We start from the raw sequence: 21,231 nt of genomic DNA on the forward strand, positions 1-21,231 counted from the left end.
GATTTATTTATTCATGGAATTCAAAGATGTACTGAATATACAATAATGAGCTAAGTTTTAGAAACAACTGAACTAAGGTCCTGATTGTAGTTATAACATTTAACCCACTGAATTTTAAACAACCACTTTATAAATTTTATTTCCCATTAGTTTTCTCATTACTGCGTGTGTAGTTTCTCTTGACCAAAAATTATGTGGAAAAGACTCAGGCCGTGCTGCAGACATGCATACAGAACCATGTATGACAAAAGAAATCCACACAGTAATCATGGAGATGAGACACAGGTTTTGAGGGAAAGGAACAGGGCTCAGGAGACCCTCAATGATTCTCTCAATGATGTCCCTTTCTTTTCTCCTGATTTTCTACAGAGGGTTGCAGTTTATTCTTCCTTCACATATAAGATGCTTCAAATAAATTTTAAAAAATAGGTAAAGAATGATATATATAATAAAAATAATGCAACCAAGTCTGAGATGATAATATTCATGTCACTAAAACTTCAGGTTAAGAATGCAGAGCAAAGCAGTCATTTAATTCTGATATATATGTTGTAGACTTTCAGAATGGGATGTATAATGATTACCACATTTTCTCCAGTGAAATTCAGGTAATCACCAATGCTAATGAATTGACTAATCCATTTGCTTATTCAGCAGCATACATTGAGCTCTTACTATGCCAGGAATTATGCCAAATATTAAAAGAAGTACATTTAGTTTCTAATAGGTTATGCATTCAAATGATTTGAAATGAAAATACTACTAAAAGGTATACACTGTAAAATTTTATTCTGACAGAGTTTCCCATCTACCATTTTTTCCATCCCACATGTCCAATAGGTAAGGTGGCCATACACCCTGGTTTTCCTGGCACATTTCCAGTTTGTGCTTTTTGTCTTAGTTTAATTATTAATAGTATCCCCTTTTACCCTTGAAAGTATTATGGTTTAAATAATAATCATGAGAGAAAAAAACTGATAAATCTGAAAACAGAAAAAGAGTGGAGAATATCAATGAAACCAAAAGCTAGTTCTTTGGGGAAAAAAGTCAATAAAATTGATAAACCTCTAGTTAGCTTGACAAAGTAAACAGAGAAGACAAAAACTGCCAATATTAGTAATGAAAGAGGAATTATAAAAATAGATTCCATAAATATTAAAAGGATAATAAGGGAAGATTACAAACAACTCTATGCCCATAAGTCAACAATTTAGATAGAACAAACATTAAGATATAAATCATTTAGATACAAAAACTACTTAAACTTACTAAAAAAACACTCCAATACCAAAAAAAGTAACAGCAACAGAAATTTTAGTTAAAATCCTTTGTTGACAAAGAAAACTCCAGGCCCAGATGTTCCAGTAGCAAATTCTAAAAAATATTTAAGAAAGAAATAATATCTACTGTAACAATTTCTTTCAGGAAATATAAGAGGAGGAAACAATTCTCATACATTTTATACAGTTAGGATTATCCTAATAACAAGAGCAAACACGTCATAATAAAATAAAAATAAAGACCAATATCCTCCCACAAACAGACCTCAATAAACTATTAACAAATCAAATACAGGAATATATAACAAGGATAATACAGAATGACCAAATCAAGTTTATCCTAGGAATGCAAGGTTGGCTCAACTTTTGAAAAATCAATGTAATTCACCAGATTACCAGACTAAAGAAGAAAAAAACATGATTATCTCAATAGCATTTGACAAAATTCAACATCTCTTCACAATAAAAACTATCAACTAGGAATGTAAGGAAAATTCCTTAACCTTAAGGACAACTATAAATAACTTACTACTAATATCAGACTTAATGGGAACAAAGCAAAGATAATCTTTCAGTAAACATCACAGCAAAAGTTCTAGCTGATTGTAAGGGGAGAAAATACTCTATTTGCAGATGACAGAATTTTTTACATAGAAAATCCCAAAGAATACATCAAAAAAAGTTCCAAAAACTCATAACCGAATTTAGCAAAGTCACAGGATAAGAGACCAAAATATGAAAATCAATTCCATTTCTATAAACTAACTTGGATTAAAAATTTTTAAAACAATATTATCTGTAATAGCACCAAAAGAGAAAATATAGATGTAAATGTAATAAAGTATGTATATGATCTATATGCTAAAAAGTACAAAACACTAATTAATAAGTCAAAGACCTAAATAAGTGGAACGATACATCATATTCATGGACTGATTGACTCAATAATGTTAATACTAAATTCTCCACAATTTGATATATAAATTCAGTATATTCTCTGTCAAAATCTTAGCAGAATTTTTTTGTAGATATCAACAAGTTGATTTTTAAATTTGTAGGGAAAGACAAAGGAACTAGAATAGCCAAAATAAATCTGAAAAAAAGGAACAAAGTTGGAGGACTATACTTCCTGATTTCAAGAACTACTGTAAACAACACTAACCAAAGCCAGTGTAGGACTAAGAGAAAGAATGGATAATCTTTCCAACAATAGCGCTAGAATAATTGGATATCCATAACCAAAAAACAAACCAAACCAAACCAAAAAAAAAAAGCTACCAAAAAAACTAAAATCCCCACAACCTATACCTCATACTCTATTTAAAAAAGAAAAACTCTTGGAGTTCCCATTGTGGCTCAGTGGTTAATGAATCTGACTGGGAGCCATGAGGTTGTGGGTTTGATCCCTGGCCTCACTCAGTGGGTTAAGGATCTGGTGTCGCCATGAGCTGTGGTGTAGGTTGCAGATGCGGCTCGGATCTGGCGTTGCTGTAGCTGTAGTGTAGGCAGGCAGCTTCAGCTCCAATTAGACCCCTAGCCTGGGAACCTCCATATGCCACAGGTGAGGCCCTGGAAAAGACAAAAAGACAAAAAAAGAAAAAAAGAAAAACTCTAAATAGATCATAGCCCTAAAGGTAAAACATGAAACTATACAACTTCTAGAAGAAAACATAAGAAAATACCTGCATGAGCTAGGCTTAGGCAAGGAGTTTTTAGACATGACACTTAAAGCACAATCCATAAAAGAAAAAAACTAGTAAGTTAGATTCTATAAAAATTAAAAATTTTTGTCTGCAAAATATTGTTCAGAGAATGGAACAACAAGACACAGACTAAGAGAAAATGTTGTCAAACCACATTTTGATAAAGGACTTGTACCTCAAAAATTCATCAGGAAGAAAACCACCCTATTTAAAAAATGGGTAAAAGTTATGAATAGACATATTTTAAAAGATACTTTCCTGTCAAATAAGTATATTTCAATCACTAGCCATTAAGGAAATGTTGTGAATTAAGCTACAATACACTGCTACACATTTACTAGAATAGCTAAAGAGAAAAATATACTGACGGTATCAAGTGTGGACAAGGACAAGAAACATCTTGGAATGCCATTCACTGTTGCTGTGTATGCAAGATGGTAGAGCCACTTTGGAAAGCAATCTAGCAGTTTCATAAAATTTAAGTATATATCTACTATGTACTCAAGCAACCCCACTCCTAGGTATTTATCCAAGAGAAATGAAAATTTTATTTTTACACAAAACTTCTATAATTATAATAGTTTTAGTAACAATTCCCCTCAAACTGGAAACAGCTAAGATATCCTTCAACCAATGAATGAATAAGCAAACTGTGATATATCCTTGCACATTTTGTTGGCTACAAAAACAATGATTGATTCTATGCAACGATGTTGATGAATCTTAAATGCATCTGCTAAATGAGAGGTCATAGTCAAAAGGGTATAACTCTATTAATATGACATTTTGGAAAGGCAAAGTATGGGTTTGGAAAACATATCAGCGAATTGGACTTAATTAAACTTAAAAGTTTCTGCACAGCAAAGGAAACCCTAAACAAAATGAAAAGACAACCCACAGAATGGGAGAAAATATTTGCAAATGAATCAACTGACAAGGGACTAATTTCCAAAATTTATAAACATCTCCTGCAGCTCCATACCAAAAAAATAAAGAACCCCATCAAAAAATGGGCAGAAGATCTAAACAGACAATTCTCCAAAGAAGACATACGGATGGCCAAAAAAAAAAAAAAAACAAAAAACCGCATGAAAAGATGTTCAACATCACTAATCATTAGACAAACGCAAATCAAAACCACTATGAGCTACTGCCTTACACTGCCCAAAATGGCCATCATCAAAAAGTCCACAAACAATTAAGTGCTGAAGAGGGTGTGCAGAAAAGGAACCCTATTACCCCGTTGGTGGGAATGTAAATTGGTGCAACCACTGTGGAAAACAGTATGAGATTCCTCAGAAAACTAAAAAGAGAATTACTGTTTGATCCAACAATCTCACTCTGGGGCATCTATCCAGAGAAAACCATGACTCAAAAAGACACATGTTCTCCAATGTTCATTGCAGTACTATATGCAATAGCCAAGACATAGAAACAACCTAAATGTCCATGGCCAGAGGAGTAGATAAAGAAGATGTGGTCCATATGCACACTGGAATATTACTCAGCCATTAAAAGGAAAGAAACAAAGGCATTTGCAGCAACATGGATGGACCTAGAAATTATCATGCTAATAAGTAAAGTCGGTCAGACAATGAGACACCAACATCAAATGCTTCACTTACATGTGGAATCAAAAAAAAAAAAAAAAAAAGGACACACTGAACTTCTTTGCAGACACATGCTGACTCACAGACTTTGAAAAACTTATGGTTTCCAAATGAGATAGGTTGGGGGGTAAGGGGATGCACTGAGAGTTTGGGATGGAAATGCTATAAAATTTTGTTGTGATGATTGTTGTACAACTATAAATTAATAAAAATCATTGAGTAATTAAAAAAAGAGAAAAACAAAACAAAAAACAAAAAAGAAAACATATCAGTGGTTGCCAGAGGCTGGGAGGAGGGGGAAGGGACTGACTATGAAGAGGCAGCATGATGAAAGTCTGAGGGTGAGGAAACGTTTGTATACAACTGTGGTGGGAGATAAAAGACTCTAATAATTTGTCGAAACTCACTGAACTGTACACCACAAATAGTGAATGTTACTGTATGTAAATTAAGTAAAATCAACTGGGATTTGGATGGAACACAAGTTGGGACCTGTGAGTCTAACTGTATTACAAATAAATCAAACAGCTACACTGAAGCACCTGAAGAAGAAAGGAATGACCAAGTAACTGGAAAATGGTGTTCAGACTGGGTGCTATAAAGCTAAAGACAAAAAGAACTGCACCCAAACAACATGCTCTAGCTTTAAATGTGTTTCTTATTTGGGAAGGATTAGCAATTTTTTAAACTGCTTTATATGTGTACTAGGGTTAAACAAACAAGTAGATATTTTGTAGATAACGAGAGCCAGGCTTCCTACACTCACAGAAAGTTAAAAGGGCAAAAGTTAGAATAACCTGTGGAGCTGGGTTTGAGTAGGAATATCAGTAAGAACTCATATTTTGTTTATTTATATATCCACACATTTATATTCATGTAAAACATATAAATACAAATAGATACAGAAATATAGATATATGTATGCATATGCTAGGGGTGGTATTTACACAGATATCTCCTATCTTTATCTTCTGAGAGGAACTAAAAGCACATATTCAGATTTGAAATGCTGCTCTTTAATAAAACAGAAACAGGGCTCCTTGGAGAAGTGGTTGAATCTAGGCCGGAGCCAGGAAGACAGAAGATGAGCCTGGAAATCTTGCAATGACAGAAAAGTAGGGAAGTGCTTAAAGAAAAAAAAAAAAAAAAAAGACGAGGCACAGCAGATCCTTAGTGATCTGTCAGTGGACAAAGCTGGAACGATTTGAGCAATAAAAAGGATGACAGCATTGAACTACAATGCAAAGAATAAAATAAATATCCATAAGCTCATACTGATATAAATAACTGAATAAATAAATAGGAGAAAACATACAATTCTCCTCTAAAAAAGAATTCCAATTCATAAATGGGGACAATAGAAAGTCACCATTAGCATACCTTAAAAGCTACTGGCAAAACAAACCAGCTACATTTAGTGGGTGAAATTTTAAAGAAAAAATGGCTATTTGCATAGCCTCAAAGTATCTCTCCCCAAATATCTATTAGTTACAGAATGGAACACATTAGTGGATAAATGTAATAGACATCATCTTAAGCAAGTGATGAATATTAAACAGTGAAGACAGAGGCATCATGTACCTCTGAATATGAGGCACCAAGAAGCATACAATATCATTTCTGCGGTATTTTTCCCAAAGTGCATACGCTCGATCTAGTTATGAGAAATCATGACAAACCCAAACTGAGGGACATTTTACAAAATAACTGACCAGTAGTCTTTAAACATCCCAAGGTCATGAAAGACAAAGACTGAGGAAGGAGACAGGACAAGTAAATACAGTGTAGGATCCTGGATTGTATCCTGAAAGAGAAAAAAGGCTATAGTGGGCAAACTGATGAAATTCAAGTAAAGTTTGTTGTTTAGTTAATTGTATTGTACCAGTATTGATTTTTTTTTTCTTTTTAGGGCCACACTTGTGGCATATGGAAGTCCCAGTCTAGGGGTCGAACCTGAGCTGCAGCTGCCAGTCTACACCACAGTCACAGCAACACCAGATCCAAGCAGCTTCTGCGAACTACACCACAGCCTGCCACAATGCCAGATCCTTAACCCACTGAGTGAGGCCAGGGATCAAACCCACATCCTCATGGATACTATACCAGGTTCTTAACCTGTTGAGTCACAACAGAAACTCCACAGTATCGATTTCTTAGTTTTTATCACCGTATCATGATTATATAAGATATTAACATTAATGGAAGGTGGGTAAAGGGTATACATGAACTCTACCTGCTGTTTTTGCAACTCTTCTGTGAATCTAAAATTGTTTCATAATACAAAGTTTGCAAAATTAACTTGATTAGGATGAAAAATTATACAGACAACCTTTTATTGGTTTCTTATGTATCTTCCCAGTGCTTACTTTTACAAATATAAAATTAATACCCTGTTTTCCAACAACACCTTGATTTTTTCAGTTAATATATATCCTGGAGGCTTTCCATATAAGTGCCCAGATATTTTATTCTCCATTTTTTTATTATGAAGAAAGTTTAAAACGTTCAGAAAACTGGTAAAATGGCATAAATACTCACATACCGCCACTTGCATTTCCTCATTTTCTTTTATAAACCTATGGTATTCCATTGTATGGAGTTAACGCATGTATTTCTCATCTTATAGTTAGATGCTGAAATTTCTGACTGACCTACTATTGTCAGAATGGAGTGGAGAATGGGGAGGATGGAATCAAACTGAAAAGCATGGGCTTTGAAGCCAGCCAGCCGGACCCAAATCCAAGTAACCATTCTGTCACTTACTAGCTGTATAGCCCTAAGCAAGTCGGCCTTAACGTCTTCCAATCTCAGTTGCCACATCGGTAAAATGGGAATATAACTGCTACATCTTAAAGTTACAGCCAGGATCGTGTGACACAACATACAATTGGCTCTCCATACCCATGGGTTCCACATCCACAGATTTGACCAAACTTAGATGGAAAATATTCGGAAAAAAAAAATTCCAGTAATTCCCAAAAAGTAAAACTTGAATTTGCTGCAATGGGTAGCTCTTTACGATAACATTTACATTGTTTTAGGTATTGTAAGTAAGCTAGGAAAGATGTGCATAGTTTATGTGCAAATACTACACAATTTTATATAGACTTGGATTTTGGTATCCTGTGGGGTGGGGAGTCCTGGGAACAATCCCCTGCCGAGGGGAAGGGATGAGTGTATATAAAACATCCAATTTAATAGATGATTCAATAGATAATACTGTTACTATTATTCAACCAAAAGATTTCACAAATATCTGGCAGCTGATCTAAGACAACTTGAAGAACACCCATGTTCCTTCCTTTTGCTGATTATGTGTTATCCTATTAAGACCAAAAGAGTACTCTAATCTTAGGAAATGCAAAACAGAGCTGCAGCAACATTGCCATAACCCTGACCTTTTTCTTAAGCTTGATCAATAGAACAATGTGAAAGTCTATTTGACCACAAAATTTAGTTGGTAAAGCTAAGTGATGAGATCTTATAAGCAGTGTTTTTACCCTAGACTGATTCAGCTTACAATTTATCTTTTTAGCTCTGGGCTGATTTTCCAGCTCTTTAAAAAGTCAGACTCCTCCAAATTTTAATTGCTATGCCAAGAGCCAAAACTGTCCATATAAGGTGAGGAACCAGTTAGTGAATTTGCCATTCTCATTCCGTCACTGTACCAACGATATATGAAAACTCTGATATTTTGTGTGTTTGCATTTCTTTATCTGCAGAATACAATTCCAGCTCCAAGGGGAAGTGGTTGTAGGTTACTTTGCTATCATCTGTGTAATTGCAATGTCAAATCATTGTCAGTTCTGGAAGAAAGCAGATGCCTTTTCCTGGCCTACAAACAGAATATATAAATAGTCAGGAAAGTGAGACATAGCCTTTGTCTGTAGAAGCATTCAAAATTTATTCATTAATTCGCTCACTAGACAAGGATTTACCAAGACTCTACTGTCTGCTAGGCATTGTTTCTGCTGTTGAAATTTTTTTAAATCAAAAGAGAAAAAAGTCCTGTCCTCAAGTAGCTTACAGCCTAATCAGGGGGAATTAAGACAGACTGACAATCATAATGCTGTGCAATCAATACTTTAGGAGGGAACAGAATGGCTTTACAAAAGAAGTTATATTTCCCTTGAGTTCACCAGACTGAAAAGAGGGAGGACATGCCTGGCAGAGGGCTTAGAGCCTGCAAGGACAAAGACATGCCAGTAGACTTGGTAACCCTTGGGGTACCAGGTGCAGACTAGGCTGGTAGATCAAACTGAAGCCATTAGCAGTTTGAGCCTGGTCAATGGATAAGTATGAGTTCAGTGGGGAACTATTAAATGTTTTTAGCAAGGGACTAAATGATCAGATTTACCTTCTCAAAAGATCATTTTAGTAGCTATATAAAGGATGCTTTGGGAAGGGTGACTGGAAAACCAGTTAGGAGACTATTACAGTATTGTGATGAGAGAGAATGTGGTCCTCTTGGAATCCCTTGTATTTCCATGGCTAAAAATTTCATTCAAAAAACCCTGCTGATTTTTGAATGGGGGTCAACAAGTATGAAAATTATCAATTGAAATTTAAGAGGGAAATCAGAAAAAAAATCAATATGTGCAGACACTTAGAATAAAAAGACTTTTAATATAATGAATTCTCAGATGTCCAGAAGCTGGTTCTCCAGCAGATGAATTAGTTTATTGATGACTTCAGATTTTTTTCTCCAACATGGTAATTGCTTGACTTAAGTTCTTATATGGTTTGCCAGATGGTAGATGGAGGAAAATAAATTAAAAACACTAGATTTAATCAGTTGTCTCCCTGACCGCTGCTTAATATGGAAATTCAAGGAGAAGGTGAAAACTCTCATTACGCTAAAGTGCCCAGATTATCTATGGAATTCATATACATATCCCTCATCTCTACTCATAAATCAGAGGTCACTGCAAGAGAAAATGTACGAGTAATTGGTTCTTCACATTGATGCTCGAAAACACTCTCCCACTTTTCATATTAAGAGCTTTATTTGACCCCTTCACCTGAATAATGTATGCGGTGCTCATTTCTCTTTCACCGGATGGGCTAACAGTTTGATGAATATGTCTTACAGCTGTGCTTTGATGGACATTCGATCCATCTCACGTTAAGGTTTAGCTTTCAGAAGAGTAAGAATAGCCAGATCAATTCAGCCAGCCACTTGCTAAGCAAATGAGGCCTCATTTCGGATCTGACTGCACTCATTTGAGGGCTAAAGTTAATTCTCAGCTGCAATCCCAGAGATGAGAAGACTGCATTAATTGTCCTGGTGCTGGTAAAAGGTGTTCTGACCAGCTACCTTAAGCAAAGCCGTGCTGCCTTTTCACTGGCGGACTTAAGTGTGAATTCTCACTGTTTGAATAAGACAACTCAGAAACGACTGCAGTTTTATTTCCAGTGCTCTCTCTCGTTTCTTAGCCACTTACAATCAAATTTAGAAATACCTACTCACTTACCTGTAGACCAGGCCAGAAATTAATTATGCTGAAGAGACAAAAGACAAGAGAGCCGATTCCACGTGTTTTACTCTCGGTCTGGCCATCATGAACGAGGATGAAGAGGGGCTTGGTTTTTTCTTTAACGAAAACGTTAGCGCTTGGTATTTTTACCATTTTTTAATGTTCATTAACAAAATCTTATTTTCCTATCGTTCACAGGTGACTTGATACTCTCGTCCTTCTAGAACTAAAAACATTTTCTAATCTTGGCCTCGGGCCTGCTGCACGGTATGTGTATGTCGAAAAACCCAAACGCCGCACCTTCACCAAGACGAGGACCATCTCTGCAAAGCGGACTCCGTAGGGCCCCCGGGAGGTCAGAGAGAGGAAACTACCTATCCCGGCATGTCCCGCGCCGGAGCACAATGGAGCCCTGTCGTCATCCGGGTCACGGGGCCGCGCGTTCCGTGCGCGCCGCCGGATTCCGGCCTGGGTCCCGCCCCGGGCGGAGGGCCCTCCAGGGCCGGGAAGACTGCGATTCCCGGCATGCCCTACCGGGCGCGCCTGCGTACGGGAGCTACCGAGCCGGGGAGCGGGTTGGTTTAAAGCGCTATCTTAGTTCCATGGAAACCAGCCCACCTGCTGCCAGACCTAGCTACAGGCAGACACATGGACTGTGCGGTGAGTCTGCTCGGCCCTGGAAGGTGTAGGGTCCGCGGGGGAGAGTCAGCGACTCAGATGAAATCCCTGTCATCTCTGCCTGCCGCCCTCTCCCCTCGCTGCCGAGATTTAGTCTCGACCCCTGGCCCTCAGAACCCTGATTTATGGTGCTTCTGCTGTGGAAACCGGTGAAAACCGTTTAGGAGCGAGTTTGCACTGGCTAGGCCCCAGCACAGGCAAGGATAGCCACCAGAGAGGGCCTTCAGATAAGCCCCAGTCTGACTTTTCTTTATTTATATTTTGGGTTGGAAGTTACAGATTCCTGGAAATGCCATTTCGACGTTAATGATTTTTTATTTTTGCCATCAGTTTTCCTCCCTGGCCTGCCTGTTAGAACGCAAGTGTTAGGAATTTACATTCGTTCATTGCTATTTCCCCAGCTCCTAGCAATTATACTGGAGCAACGCTAAATTTTTGTTGAACTTTCCCCTTGTTTGTTTGCCACCCACCCCACAATGTCTCATACTGTGTGAGCTCTGAAGATAGAAAATGATTAAGAATCTGACCCTACTGAGGTTCGGGTTAGTGTGGCATGAACACTCACACACTCCTCTTGTTTCCTGATTTGTTAATCTTGGAGTACCAGGACTAGGCTCTTGAAACTTCTTTGTTATCCAGTCTCCATAGCTTTAAAAAGCCATATATAGATATATAGATAACTTCAGAAATTATATCTCCAGTCCACCTTTCTCCCATGACTCCACATCTACAAGTTCAGTCATGTGTTGGGCATCTTTCCTGTTTTAAATTTAACATTTCCAAAACCACTCTTGATCTTTCCACCTGAAACTCGTTTTTCCTGACAGGCTTCCAAGCGTCTCAATTAATGGCAACAGCATCCTTCCAATGCTTACTTTCTCATCTGATCTATCAGCTGTATCTTTAAAATATGCCTGGAACCTGACTACTTCTTAACTGTTCTTTGCTATCACCTTGGTCCTATCCAGCAGCATCTCACCTGGATTATTATAGTAGCTTTCCAACTCGTCTTCCTATTTCTCCTGTTGTCTTTTTTTTTTTTTTTTTTTTTTTGTCTTTTTGCTATTTCTTTGGGCCGCTCCCGCAGTATATGGAGGTTCCCAGGCTAGGGGTCGAATCGGAGCTGTAGCCACCGGCCTACGCCAGAGCCACAGCAAAGTGGGATCCGAGCCGCGTCTGCAACCTACACCACAGCTCACGGCAATGCCGGATCGTTAACCCACTGAGCAAGGGCAGGGACCGAACCTGCAACCTCATGGTTCCTAGTCGGATTCGTTAACCACTGCGCCACGACAGGAACTCCTCCTGTTGTCTTTTTACCATCTTGGTCTGGCTACTGTCTAGCCAGAGTGAGCCGAGTGAAAACTGAGTTAGATCACAGCATTCCTTGGCTCTCAACCCTCCAATGCCACTGAGAGTCACTGAGGGTGAAGGCAAACCTTTATAATAGCCTTTAAGGCTCTATATAACCTGGTCCTATTACTACCCTCCGACCTCATCTCCACTGTTCTCTCCTTCACTTTTTCCTCTCGAGTCAAGCTGACCCACCAGGCATTCTTAGAACTTGCACTCTCTTTTCACACTTTCTGGACCTTCCTTTCTCCCCGCCCCCCAATACCCACATCTCATTTCCATACTTTCTTCTTAGGTCTTTGCCTCAGTATCATCTCTCAGCAAGCCTTCCTTCCTTCCTTCCTTCCTTCCTTTTCGTTCCTTCCTTTCTTTTCCTTCCTTCCTCCCTCCCTCCCTTCTCTTGCCACACTTGCCACATATGGAAGTTCCTGGGCTAGGGGTTGAATCATAGCTGCAGCCGCTGGCCTATGCCACAGCCACGGCAATGCTGGATCCAAGCAGCAACACCGGATCCTCAATGCTGGATCCTTAACCCACTGAGCAAGGCCAGGGATCAAACCTGCATCCTCATGGACACTATGTCAGGTTCTTAACCCACTGAGCCACATTGGGAACTCCTCAGTGAGACTTTATTTGACCACTCAAAAATGGAAGCCTACACCACAGCCCCTGTCCCATGCTTTTTCCTACTTTTTCTTCTCCATTGCACTTATCACAAATGAAGCTATTTTATTTAATGTTTATATTTCTCAACTGGAATATAAGCTCTGTGAGGGCAAGGAGTTTTGTCTCTTGTTTACTGCTGTATTGCCTGGTGCCTGTAACAGTATCTGGCTCTTGGTAGACATTCAAGAAATGTTTGTTGGACATATGTGTGAATTAAGACACTATTACTGACCAAATTGTTATCATTATTATTATTATTATTATTATTATTATTTTGTCTTTTTAGGGCCACACCCACAGCATATGGAGCTTCCCAGGCTAGGGGTCTAATCGGAGCTACAGCCTCCGGCCTTCGTCACAGCCACAGCAACTCCAGATCTGAGCCACGTCTGTTACCTACACCACAGCTTATGGCAATGCTTGATCCTTAACCCACTGAGCAAGGCCAGGGATTGAACCCGCAACCTCATGGTTCCTAGTCGGATTCATTTTCTCTGTGCCAGGAACTCCCCAAATTATTTTCTAGTGATTGTGATAGGCCTGTTATTTTGGAACCACCAGCATATAGTTGTAGCTTTTGCCAGGTTTAAGAATGAAACTTGTGTCTACAGAAGCAGGTGTTGCCTTTTCAAAGTCACCTGGCTTTTGTTAGTATATTATGATATTTTTCTTATACATGTCATGCTTTCAGTAATGTAACCTGAACCTTTTGGAAATACTTTCCCTAAACATAGAGACGGAACTGTATTAATTTGATAATGATATATTTATGAAAGTAGTGAATTAACTTTTTAAAAAAAATTTTTTGTCTTAGTATTTTTATTATTGTTGCTATCAAGCATCAGGGCTTAGGTTCAAGGCTGCATTCAGTGATATTTACTTCTTTTCAAAAACAGCAAAGCACAGATATGTTTAAGCAATAGTTTCTTTGCTTGAATATTAGCAGTTAGAGCTAGATTCCTTTTCTGTAACTCTTTTACTATGAGCTATAAAAGTTATGGCTTCTATCTCAAAGTTATAGAGTTGAAAGTCTATGAGTCCTTAATAATTTATAGACTTATAAGTCTATTGAGTATGGAAGGCATAGAGTTATGGCCACTGGCCCCCAAGTGGCCTGTGGATTGTGTGTGGGGGCATGGTGTTTCTGTTACCCCTGCTTGGACCTGCCAGATAAGAAAGACAGGCAGGGGTATGATTAACTGCAGTGAAATGAGAATCTCCTCTGACTCTAAACTACAACCCAACAGATTGACTGGATCCCAAGTCCTTATCTTACCCTTCCTTTAACAGGCTCCCAGATACTCAGGGACTTCCTGGTAGACATAAAAGATGTTCTCCTCTTGCTGCTGGGCCACCATTGCTTCCTTCTTTGTTTCTCAGGGCTCTCCTGACCTTGACATTGTCTGTCTTTTTCCCCCCATGTGGAGAGGGAATAGGAAATAAGAATTTTTAGCTAACCTTGAGACCTATTTTGTAATAAAATCCTCAAAGGATAGATTGACTTATTTAGTTTTATGGGTTTTTATTTGTTTGTTTAGTTTTGGAATTGACTTTTTTGATGACCTAACCCTCAGTGATTAAGAGGATATTTCAAAGACAATACCATGTATTCCACTTAAAATCTTTATCCCCAGCCCACCATTAGTCCCAGCCACCTCAATCTCTTCTTCCTCAGGGTGAATTGTTTATAAACCTCAGAGGCTGCAAGCCAAGTTTATTCTTACTATTTGCAAGTATTTTTATCTCCCCAGAAGCCTGAGAAGCTCCAGGATAGATCAGGTTCAGATAGGTGTGAGTGATGATGCAAATCAAACTGTTACCTAACCATATATAGACTTTCTCTTTTTTAAGCAAAAAAAGCAATTTAATTTGAATTGTTTTTCATCTTGTTTTTATTGCCAAATGCACACACATGACCTTTAAAGTAATGGGAGTATTTTATACATATTATAGGTACCTTAGAGAAATAGCAAAACTATGGCTTTTCAAACAATCACATGAAAAAATTTTAGGTGGTAATCAGCATCCTATTTTTAAAAATGTGGGAAACTTGTACTCCATTTTCTGTATTTTTTTTCCAAAAATGGACATTTATATTTGTGTTAGTACTATGTATTTGAATTCTGACATAAATTAATATAGACAGTCTTTTATATTATAAGCAGCTCCCTGGGCCTGACAAATTGCCATGGAAATTGCCCTCCCCTCCCACCTCTGGTACTGCTTGTCATTCCTTTATCTCTTCCTTCTCCTTCCTCTACCAGCTATTACCTGGAACTACTGTGTATCCCAGGAATGTTTTTGTTGCAGACAATAGGAGTGACTAAACAAAAATTTATGTTTTTCACATAAGGCAAGTTTAGAGGTTACTGGTTTTATTTATTTATTTATTTTTCTAAAAAGTTAACCTGAGCTGCTCTGGCCTTTTCCTTATTTCTTAGATGCTGGCGATCCCTGGCTCTTTGTTTATATTTAAAAATGAGGAGTTCTCGTCGTGGCGCAGTGGTTAACGAATCCAACTAGGAACCATGAGGTTGCGGGTTCGGTCCCTGCCCTTGCTCAGTGGGTTAGGGATCTGGCGTTGCCGTGAGCTGTGGTGTAGGTTGCAGACGCGGCTCGGATCCCGCGTTGCTGTGGCTCTGGCGTAGGCCGGTGGCTACAGCTCCGATTCAACCCCTAGCCTGGGAACCGCCATATGCCGCGGGAGCGGCCCAAGAAATAGCAACAACAACAACAAAAGACAAAAAGACAAAAAAAAAAAAAAAAAAAATGAGGCACTGCATAGCTGACTTAAAGAGAACCCTAAGAACTCTGGTTATATAGGTGAAGGACAGGTGCCGTTATTTCTGTTCTCTTTAGCAGAAAAAAAAAAGTCTTCCCAGAAGCTTCTTGCAAACTTCTGCCTAAAGACTCATTGGCCAGTATATGTCACATAGATGTGTCAGCTGCAAGGGAGGGTTGGGAACTTTTCAACTTAACTGTCTGTCCCAAATCCCATTAAACACGCCCCCCCCCCTTTTTTTTAACTTTTTCTCCTAACCCCAGACCTAGTTTATTTCTGTGTTGGCAGTAGCTAGACAACGGGTAACAGAAACTGGAAGGGAAGGTAAACCCATGTGGTGTTTCTCCATTATTACCCACCATTTTCTCCCCATCCCCCACTATTGCTGATTTCCTCCACCCTTAGCCCTGGCATCATAGAACCAGCCCTAGGGTTTGTCTTAGAGGCTCTTCTTTTTATTACCAGAAGAATGCCATCCTAGCCCATGTGGTAACCTGAGCAGGAATCTCCAACCTGGCTTTTTCCAGAAATGTAGATGAACTTTCACATCTTTGTTTATCCATAGACTCCATTAATATCTGCATGTGCCTTTGTCTTTCAAAAATAAATTGAAAACATGAAAAGGAATTAATAGATGAGAGGTCCTCTACCCCATATCCTTAAGCTGATTGTTAACAGAAAATCTGTTAAAGAATTTTAGAAGATTGTATGTGTCAGAAATGCATTCTATTTTATAGAGGAACATGAAGGAGAGAAATTTTAGTCAGAAGCATTAAAAGAAAAAAAAAATTTGTACCCTTTGACCTATATCATTCCAGTTTCCCCTAGTCCCAGCAACCACCATTCTATTCTTTGTTTCTATTAAATCAAATTTTTTTGTTGTTTGGTTGGTTTTTAGATTCCACATATAAGTGATAACATACGCTATATTTCTTTCTCTGCCCAAGTTATTTCATCTAGCATAATGCCTTCCAGATTCATCCTGCAAATGGTAGGATTTCCACTTTTGTGGCTGAATAACATTATATGTGTGTGTGTGTGTGTGTGTGTGTGTGTGTGTGTATCTCCATTCATCCACTGAATGACATTTAGATTGTTTCCATATCTTGGCTATTGTGGATATGCTGCAGTGAACATGCAGATGTCTCCAAGATCCTGATTTCAGTTCCTTTGGATATATACCCAGGAGTGGGATTGCTGAGATCATACGGTAGTTCAATTTTTAATTTTTTGAATCTCCATACTGTTTTCCATCATGGCTGTACCATTTTACATTCCCACCACTAGTGCATAAAGTTTCTCCTTTCTTCATATTCTTGCCAACATGTATTATTATCTCTTGTCTTTTTGATAATAACCATTCTAACAGGTATGAGCTGATATCTTGTGATTTTTATTTTCATTCCCCTAATGATTAGTGATGTTGAGCATTATTTCATGTACCTGTTGGCATATCAACCCTTTATCAGCTATATGGTTTGCAGATATTATCTCCCACTCTGTAGGTTGCCTTTTTTTTTTTTTTGTCTTTTTGCCATTTCTTGGGCTGCTCCCATGGCATATGGAGGTTCCCAGGCTAGGGGTCTAATCAGAGCTGTAGCCGCCAGCCTATGCCAGAGCCACAGCAACGCGGGATCCGAGCCGCGTCTGCAACCTACACCACAGCTCACGGCAACGCCCGATCGTTAACCCACTGAGCAAGGGCAGGGATCGAACCCACACCCTCATGGTTCCTAGTTAGATTCATTAACCACTGCGCCACGACGGGAACTCCTAGGTTGCCTTTTAAAATAAGACATTCTAAGGATCTAATGTCTAACGGGGTGACTGTAGTTACTGATGTGGAATTGTATACTTAAAAGTTGCTGAGAGCAAATCTTTAAACATTCTTATCACACACACAAAAAAGTTAGCTGTATTAACTATGTGAGCTTGTTAATGATGTGGATATGTTAATTATTTTGATCTTGGTAACCATTCTATAAAGGTATGTATATCAAATTACGTCATTCACTTTAACTATACAATTATATTTGTCAACTATTTCTTTTTTTTTTTTTTTTTCTTTTTATGGTTGCACCTGTAGCTGATGAAAGTTCCCAGGCTAGAGGTTGAATCTGAGCTGCAGGTGCTGGCCTACACCACAGCCACAGCCACACTGGATCCGAACTACATCTGCAACCAAAGCTTTAGCCTGAAGCAACTCCAGATCCTTAACCCACTGAACGAGGCCGGGGATTGAACCCACATCCTCAGAGAGACAGCGTTGGGTTCTTGACCCGCAGAGCCACAATAGGAACTCCTCAACTATTTCTCAATAACTTTTTTAAAAAAAGCAATGAGAGAAATAGGAAGACCATTCTCTGGGACCTGTTGGGGAAAGATAGAAGGTGACTGAAGAGCTGTTTCAGAATCAAGAAATATCCTCAGTGGCTGTAGCAGTTTTAAATTGGCAAGAAGCTCAGCCTTTCCACATCCTGCTACCATGCTTCATGGATCCCTTAAATCCTGCTACCAGTTTGAAGACTTCTTTAATTCGTTTCCTAGTTTCCTAGGTCCTGGGGACCACCTTCAGTGACTTGAACCAAATGTAGTCCCCACTTCCATTGCCTGGGAGGTAAGGGGAAGGGGAGATACCTGGTTACACAGCAAATGAAAGAGAACTGTATGTTATAATATCCCAAATCCTTTGTGAGCATTTTCTCATAGGTACACTATTGCTAGTGATGGTTAAAGTTTACAGTTTGATTAGTATAGAAATATCTGTATAGTATGGAGCTGTAGGAAAATGTGCTTAAGTTTCCACCCACGATCTTATTGATGAACTTTGGACATGTGATTCATTTAAATGTTGGGACCGCTTATAAGCTAAATCTGCTTCTGCCACTAACACTTGAAAAAGTAGTCTTGCTACTCCCATTTATTGTCATGTGGTCTTGGGGGAGAAGTCTGGAAATTTGATGTCAGTAGCTTTAGAAGTTGCTGTGAAGTTAAGTTTGCAGGTTATTTTTAAAAGTAACTGTTTGAAAAGGTAGTTGATAAATCAATTTTTTTTTTTTTACAACTGCTCAGAGGTCTAAGTACTATAGAATTTTTGTTTTTGTTTTGTTTTTTTAGAAAAGTTGATGAAATATGTTAAAATGAAAGTGGCTGGTAATGAAAAAGGTCTTAACTCCCTCAGCCAAGTCAGGTCCTAGTGTATGTCTAATAGTAGCAGGCAGGATAGACTAGATTGTGATGCAGTAACAAACCACCTAACAATCTATGGCTTGTAATGATATAAGTTTCTTGCTCACTCACACTGTATGTCACGGATGGGCCATGGCTCTGCTCATGTCATCTTTAATCTGGGATGTTGCTCATCTCACGGACTGGGGAAAGAAAGAGATGATGAGTGACGAGTTGGCCTTTAAAGCTTCTACTCACATTTAATTGGCCAAAGCAGAGCATGTGGCTATTTCCAAGCTCAACTGGTCAGGGAAGTATAATTCTCCATATAAAGGGGCAGTAACTATTTTGATCAGTAGTAGAACTGAGTACACTAATATTGTGACTTTAATCTCAGATGCACATGGAAACTGCAGTGTCCAGACCAGTCATCTCTCCAACCCACATCAATGCTACAGCTTCTGAAACATTCACAGTACTTCAGCAAAGGATGAGAATAGTGGAAGAACAGACCAGTTCTCTGAGGGATGACCTGATAATGTTGGACTTTGGTGAAAAAAGGTAACAAGAGAAAAATGAACTAGATCTTTGGAGTATGAAGAATTTTGGTTCACTGGTTACTAATAAGTCACAGTATGGATGGTTTGGTAGGGCAAAATAATTGAGCAATAAGAATTTCCATTAGAATAATAATTAGAAAATATTTGTGAGATAAAGTGTTGTCTTCTTGTAATAGAGCTACTACCACTGTTTTCCTAAACAGATATTTAAAGTGCGTTAATTAGGTGCACAAGTTTTGATATCCACCTTCAATATTTGATTAAAAACAAATGTAATTTTTTTACATAATTAGAAAAAAAGTCCCCCCTTTTTTTTTTTTTGGTCTTTTTGCCATTTCTTGGGCTGCTCCTGCAGCATATGGAGGTTCCCAGGCTAGGGGTTGAATTGGAGCTGTAGCCACCGGCCTACACCAGAGCCACAGCAATGTGGGATCCCTAACCCACTGAGCAAGGCCAGGGATTGAACTTGCAACCTTATGATTCCTAGTCGGATTTGTTAACACTGAGCCATGACGGGAACTCCAGAAAAAATATCCTTTAAAAAAAAAAATCAAAAATAGACTGATATTAGTTAAGGTGAACATCTAAACTTGATTCATGCCAATAATATGGTCTGTATTTTCTTTCTCCATATTTATTATAAATTAAAAGAGGTTGTAAGTCCTAGAAATATATATAAATATATACATATTTTTAGGGTCTCACCTGCAGCATATGGAAGTTTGTGTGCTAGGTGTCAAATTGGAGCTGCAGCTGCCAGTGTATGCCACAGCCACAGGAATACAGGATCTGAGCTGCATCTGTGACCTATGCCACAGCTTGTGACAATGCCAGATCGTAACCCAATGAGTGGGGCCAGGGATCAAACCCTCATCCTCACAGACACTATGTTGGGTTCTTAACCTGCTGAGCCACAATGGGAACTCCAAAAATTTTATGCTTTAGAATGAGGTATTAACTCAAAAAAGAACTGTTTTTCTTTTGTGCTGTTGAAGAAGTTATTGCCATTGAAATTTAGATTATCAAAGACTAAAGAATTTACATGCTTAAGCAGCCGATACTGAATTTACTGGTGTGATTTTCTTTAAAATTACATATGTGTTTCCTGAATGTCTTTTATGAAGACCTAAAATTAGTATAGTTGGTATTATAGCACCCAAAGAATAAACAGAATAACTATTCAGCTGTTAAAGATTAAATTTGTGCCAGTGTTGAGTATGTTAGAACAAAATGGAAATGTTCAATATGACCTTATTTAAAAATTTTCTTGCAAGGATGTGAATATATTGCCTCCATGCTAACTTTAATTCTTAGTTCACCATTATAGAATTAGCATTTAATATGTTTTATCACTTATTTTTACATACAAAATAAGTTTACAAAAAATTCAGATTAAAATAACCATTAAAAGTCAGTGGAAGTTCCCACTGTGGCACAGTGGATTAAGAATTTGACTGTAGTGGCTCCGGTCACAGCACAGGTGCAGGTTTGATCTCCAGCCCTGTGCAGTGAGTTAAGAGATCTGGGGTTGCTGCAGGTGCAGCATAGGTCACAGCTGCAGCTTGGCCTCAATCTCTGGCCTGAGAACTTCCATATGGTGTGGATGTGGCCATTTAAAAAAACACATGTGGAGTTCCCATCGTGGCGCAGTGGTTAACGAATCCGACTAGGAACCATGAGGTTGCGGGTTCGATCCCTGGCCTTGCTTGGTGGTTTAAGGATCTGGAATTGCCATGAGCTGTGGTGTAGGTTGCAGACTCGGCTTGGATCCTGCACTGCTGTGGCCCTGGTGCAGGCCGGTGGCTACAGCTCCGATTGGACCCCTAGCCTGGGAACCTCCATATGCCGCAGGAGTGACCCTAGAAATGGTAAAAAGACAAATAAATTTTATATATATATATATATCACTGATCTTTACCCACCCTGCACTGGTCTCATGCTCTTTACCTATTAA

At 38.6% G+C, this 21,231-nt stretch overlaps 2 protein-coding genes across 51 annotated transcripts in view; one reads left to right on the top strand and one right to left on the bottom strand.

Annotated features, from left to right (window-relative positions):
- HECW2 (HECT, C2 and WW domain containing E3 ubiquitin protein ligase 2) overlaps positions 1 to 10,592 on the bottom strand; it is a 448,428-nt gene extending 437,836 nt beyond the window's left edge. Inside the window, exon 1 of the mRNA XM_084998042.1 lies at positions 10,068 to 10,592. The gene's annotated coding sequence lies outside the window, so the exon portion shown is untranslated. The remainder of the gene's footprint in view (positions 1 to 10,067) is intronic.
- CCDC150 (coiled-coil domain containing 150) overlaps positions 10,529 to 21,231 on the top strand; it is a 95,634-nt gene continuing 84,931 nt past the window's right edge. For 49 of the 50 annotated variants that reach the window (XR_014830008.1, XR_014830009.1, XR_014830007.1 and 46 more), the window contains exons 1-2: positions 10,529 to 10,730; positions 19,115 to 19,278. Coding sequence is in view for 29 of the 50 variants with exons in the window: in XM_021074909.2 (XP_020930568.2) it covers positions 10,719 to 10,730; positions 19,115 to 19,278 (176 nt within the window). In the remaining 21 variants the exon portion in view is untranslated. Of the gene's footprint in view, positions 10,799 to 19,114; positions 19,279 to 21,231 lie in introns of all 50 variants that reach the window. The other variant, XM_085000271.1, reaches the window with a different exon arrangement.

Source organism: Sus scrofa, chromosome 15 (genome assembly GCF_054392235.1).
Source record: "Sus scrofa isolate SSC_HxYL_T2T_F1_AM1 chromosome 15, Sscrofa_HxYL_maternal_Yorkshire_Landrace_v2.0, whole genome shotgun sequence".
Taxonomy (NCBI): Eukaryota; Metazoa; Chordata; class Mammalia; order Artiodactyla; family Suidae; genus Sus; species Sus scrofa.